A 5,725-nucleotide genomic window follows, 5' to 3' on the forward strand; every position below is an offset into this window, starting at 1 on the left:
AATCTCTATCCCATCCACACACTACTCCTTTCCCCTGCCGAGTGAGTCACGCCTACCCCGAAAGGGAAATGGCTTAATGGTGTAATAATAATAATAAAAAATGGCGCGACGATGGCAGCCAGGTTTGGTCCAATACTGGTACCCAGTGTTGGGCCGACAATGGCAGCCAAAACTTGGCTGCCAAGTGCAGGCCATAGTTATCATTCCGTCATTGGCGCGATAATGGCAGCCGAGCTTCGGCAATATTTTTGCCGACTATGGGCCAATGTTGGGCCCAAGAGATTCTGCCAAGAGATTCTGCAACTTCAAGTGTAGAACATGCCTGATTTGAAATGGATTCGATCTGCGTAAAAAATTGTTAAACTAGTTTTTATCTTCTATCACCTTTAAGTTTTTCTAGTTATCAATCAAGATTAATATAGATAGTGCACTTTAGTATGTAATAATAGATTGTTAAAAATCATACTCATAAATTTTCTTTCTACTTCTATGACGATTCTGCGAGCGCCTATAACGTAGGCCGATTGGAACATACTTTTATTTAATTGCATAAATGCTCAAGTAATACTTAAATGTACTCCATTACATGTTTAAGATAATAAACAATAATTATTTATTGAAGGTAATTGAAATTTTATTATACTAACTGTATTCTTAACATTTTTTATTTTTAAAGAATGTTTAAAAACATTTCTTGTCAATTGAATTATATAGCAAAGTTCTAATGAATTTGTATTAAATTTATAATTATTATAATATGAATAATGCTACGTCTTATATTGATAATATTCCAAAAAATCAAATTTTACATAACCCAGTGGGCACAAAATTTGGCGACGTCTTTACGACATCCTATGTCCATGTCGTTTCGGTGTCTTTGATCTATGCAAGTCTACGACTTATTTAAGCTATCATAAAGACACTTTAATGACATGGACATACGATGTCGTAAAGACGTCGCCAAACTTTGTGCCCACTGGGAAATGATTTATTTCATTTACTTTTAGGAATCTTTATTATCGTGAGAGTAACATAAATTCTTAACGTCTTTTCAAACTAAGTAGAGCTATGAATTAAAAAAATTTCAAATTCCCAGCGGAGCGAAGTAGCAGACTTTTCTAAGAAAAAAATGAATTTTAAAAATAATTTATATTAATTATTTCTTGATTGCGTATCTTAATCGCACGTATAATATAATTATACAAACTTAATTATTTTTAATGATTTATTCACACATTAAGAAATGTTTATGTTTAAAAATTTTGTTAATGTTTTATTTAAATAAATATTAAGATGTACTAAATTAAAATTTATGTTAAAGAAATATGAAAATCGCTATCATAAAGAATTACTTTTAGAAAATGGTGAACGAACATTGAAATATATTAAAAAAGCACTGTTTTCAAAATTATCAAACTTTAAAAAGTTTCTGCTAACTGAAGGTATCGTTTTAAAAATCTAAAAAAAAATCACGAACTCATATTTACATGTATAGAAAAATATTTTTTTTAGCAATAATCGAAATTCAAAATTTTTGTTTTTTCGACACACCCTACAGCGGAAGCACCAATTATGCATAAATTTTCACGATTTTGGAATAGAATTCTGATTATAGTTGTTTCTATTCTTTTGATTTGGCTGTCTGACTTGATATTTACTCCGAAATATTTTTTCGTGATCAGCACGATGCTACCTCTGTTATCTATCATTTCGTTTCTTGGAATTGTGTAGTTTTTAAAGTTAATTTTGTTTAAAATATTTAAGTTATTTTTATTAAAATTTAGGTAACATTTTTCAAATTGAAACTTACTGAAAATTATTTTTCTAGCTATTTAAAATGTACATTGCCGTTTGAAAATACTAAAGAGTTTTTTAAAAACATTTTCTCATGACCTCTATTACATTTTTAAACTTTATACTGTTTTGCAAAATAAGGTGAGTTTACAACAAATGTTTTCATATGAAAAAAGTAATACAAATATGGATAGCATAAGTTAAAAAAAAGCTTCAAAGTAAGAATTAATGTTTCAATAATTATAACTATAATACATACTTAATTTAATTCAGAAAATGCATAGGATACAGTGGAAGAAAATTAAAAATTGTAATTCAAATTAACAAAAAATCAAAGACACAAATTTGTTTACACAATTAGATGTTAGAAAAAATAAACCCCTACAATTACATAATATTTCAGGCCTACATTTAGATTAATTTGTAGCTTAAAATTAGTGTTCCTATCACATGGAAATTTAAGACTTGATTGAAGAATTCAGAAATGTATGTTAGCCTGGTCCAGCTTTAAATTCTTCGAATTTTCATGCATATCACCCCTAAATTTGTTCAAATCCATAAAAAAAAAACTAAATGCGTTTTTATGAATTACCAGTGGAGCGTAATATTGTATGTATTCGAAATCACATTTATTTAAAAACCGGAAGAAATTCTAATTAGCGCCTAAAACGCACAAAACCTAATTTTTAAAGTATGGGTCAGGTTTTGGGGTACCCTATAAAACAGACTCATGGGGGTGATATTTAAAAAGTAATTTTTGATTCGTATTCTACGGCTGATTGTGAAGAGAATTATTGAATACAAATTCGAAGAAAAAAATTTCAGTGCATTTTTCTACCACCGTAAATTCTATATGCAATCGTTTTTACTGTGATATTTTATTTCTTATTTGATGTGAATGATTATAGTATAATATATTATATGATTATATAATATTTATTATATTATTATATCTTATTCGTTTTTTTCACCGGAACAACATTTATTGTAAAATTGTCTAATTTTTCAAAACAGTATATAAAACAGATAAATCATTTCTATTCCATAAGTTGAAGCAAAACAAATATATATTCAAATTCAAAATATATTTCATGAATTTTAAACGAAAATTCCGGCCAGAAAAGTCCTATCATTATTAAGAACACTTTACACCCCATTTATTGGAAGTGATCTAAAAATAAAACTGAAATTTTTGCACATGTTTAACGTTTGGACTATACAAAATATTTTTGGAAATAATTAAAAATAATTTCTTTTCATATAAAAATGCAAAAAGATATTCTCACTCTGTATGTGATATAATAATGTAATTAAGAAACATTGTATATCAATTCCACAGGTTTTAATTCATTATTTACAATAATTACAAATAAAAACAGCACTGAAAATTCTACGTAAAAAATTGCAGGTAAAAAATTCAGTTGTGCACTTCGGGAACTTTGTACAAAAATTCACCGTCGTCATCATAATAACAATTCCTCACTCTGTAGGTCATTCCCTCTTTGTACCTGTTTTTCGGAATTTTTATAAAATCTGGATCATATTCTAGATCATCTCCTTTTTTGATCCATTCTTTTACATAAGTATTCAACTCACTTCTATCGACGCTCAATGACAATTCATTATCCTCTCTTTTCGAAATAAGATCTGTTTGTGGCTCTTTATTGAAATTGGAGACTTCATTTCTTCTTATTTTTCCTCTTGAAATCCTTGATTCCGATCCTTTTTCATTTTCATTTAAAGAAACTGATGACAGCTTTCTTTCTACACTGCAAACTTCAGATTCAGAATGAAAATCCCCCTTCTCAATTTCCGATTCTTTTGGTGAACTAGCAGATTTGGTGTCAAATGCAATTTTTTCCATGTGCCTTTTATAAGTTTCTTTCAAAACGATATCTTCTGGATCAGAAGAATCTTTCGTCTGGCCAACGTTTTTTATCAAAAATTCATCAAAAGTCAGGCGCTTGTTTTTTCCTGTGCAATCATATTCGTTTAGATTCTGTGAAAGCAGGGTCATTTGATTTTCTTCCTTCGGGGAAACTTCAGTATTCTGGTACCTTTTCCGAATCGTCAAGCTCTGAACTTGATGTTTATTTTCATTCTTCTCAAAATTCCTAATCTTGCAATCCAAATTACTACTGCTCTCAAAATCCGTATTTTTGTTGTTGTAATTTATTTTGCTTATAAATCGAAGATTCTGTCTATCGAAACTGTTGCTGGTCTCAAAATCCATGTTTTTGTTGTCAAAATTTCTGTTGCTTTTAATACGTACATTCTCTTCGTCAAATTTCCTACTGGACTCGAAATCTGCGTTGTTCTTATCCCAACTTCTATTGTTTTTAAGAACACGTTTCTTGTGAAAATCTCGGTTGGACTCAAAATATGTTTTTGGGCTATTCGAATTTTTATTGGTTTTAAAAAGAACATTCTCCTCATCAAAATCTGCATTGGCTTTAAAATCTCTGCTGTCACCTTCAACGTTTTTTCTAATCTCCAAGTCAGCATTTTCGTCATCTTTCTTCACTTTTTGATCAACATTTGGAAGCAAAAAATTCTCTGCGATTTTTGAAAAGATCGTACTTTTTGGTTTCGGGAATTTCATTTTGGGGGGCACGAATCGTTTCGCCAGTTGTTCTCTGCCCGTTAGAACAATGTGTCTATCCTTGAAATTCTGAAGATGTTTTTCCATTGTTGGTGTCACAGGCAATTCTCCTGCATGAAATGCTTCCCAATTACTGATTACCTTCTCGTCGTATCGCAAAACTGTTTCCACCGATTTAGGACTCCATTTGGCATGCAAAACTTTTTTTATTGTGGCGGGCAAGGCTGGGAAACTCTCGCTCAATCTTTCAACAGACCATTCATTTGGATCCCTTTCGTGGAGAGACTTTATTTCTTCTTTTTCGGCAAAAGTTAAGAAACTGGGCTCAACTTCCTTCAAGTATTTGCTAAAGGTTATTTTGGTCTTCAACTTCTCCTTCTGGACTGCAAGTTCACTGAAAAAATAAAAGATAATTTAGAAACAAATAAATTATACGATTTACTTAATTCAAATCAAAAAGATAATTTTGAACTTTGAGATTAATTTTTAACAAAAATGATAAATCTGTTACCAAAAATATGATTTTTTAACAAAATTGTTAGTCGAATTTTCAACCCAAAAGATTAATTTTATACAACAAAGACTCGTTTTCAACAAAGTACATGGATTTTCATACATAAAGATCAATTTTCAACCAAAATTGGAACAAACAAAAAAAGTAGAACTAAAAACGAATTTTCAACAAAAATGATTTTTTAACCAAAAATAGAATAATTAAATTTTTAGTTAAAACAATTTACCACGAAAAGATGAATTCTCGACACAATAATTCAAATTTAAACCCAAAAGATGCACTTTCTACCACAAAAGATACAGTTTCAATAATATATATAAATTTTCAAATTAAAGAGATAAATTTTTAAACCGAAACTAGAATAGTTCAATTTGCAGTTAGAAATGTATACCTCAAACACCAAAAAACGAGTTTTCAGGGAAATTAGTTAATTTTCAACTAAGAATATAAATTTTCAAGCAAAAATGGAATAGTTAAAGTTAATTTTAAACTAAAGTGATGAATCTTCAATCAAACAAAAAAATAATAATAATTTTGATCTAAATGCATGAATTTGCAACTAAACAGATCGATTTTCGAATAAAAATCAACATTAAAAAAATAAACGATTTTTCAGGAAAATAGTTGAATTTGCAACCACAGAAATTAATTTTTCAACGAAGAGATGAAATTTTAGCTAATGAGAGTACTCTTCTACCTAAAAAGATGGATTTTCGCCTTCTGGGACACTTTAAATGACACAATAAACATCTGCGAACATGGGGAAAGAATAATTCTACTAGGAGACATGAACGGTTGGGTGGGCATCCAAAATC

At 29.5% G+C, this 5,725-nt stretch overlaps 1 protein-coding gene across 1 annotated transcript in view; it reads right to left on the reverse strand.

The window, feature by feature from the left end:
- Nucleotides 1-3,121: 3,121 nt before the first annotated feature.
- LOC117177137 overlaps nt 3,122-5,725 on the reverse strand; it is a 6,211-nt gene continuing 3,607 nt past the window's right edge. The window contains exon 2 of the mRNA XM_033367635.1: nt 3,122-4,790. Within this exon, the coding sequence (XP_033223526.1) occupies nt 3,212-4,790 (1,579 nt within the window). The 3' untranslated portion in view covers nt 3,122-3,211. The remainder of the gene's footprint in view (nt 4,791-5,725) is intronic.

Source organism: Belonocnema kinseyi, chromosome 7 (assembly GCF_010883055.1).
Source record: "Belonocnema kinseyi isolate 2016_QV_RU_SX_M_011 chromosome 7, B_treatae_v1, whole genome shotgun sequence".
Classification (NCBI taxonomy): Eukaryota; Metazoa; Arthropoda; class Insecta; order Hymenoptera; family Cynipidae; genus Belonocnema; species Belonocnema kinseyi.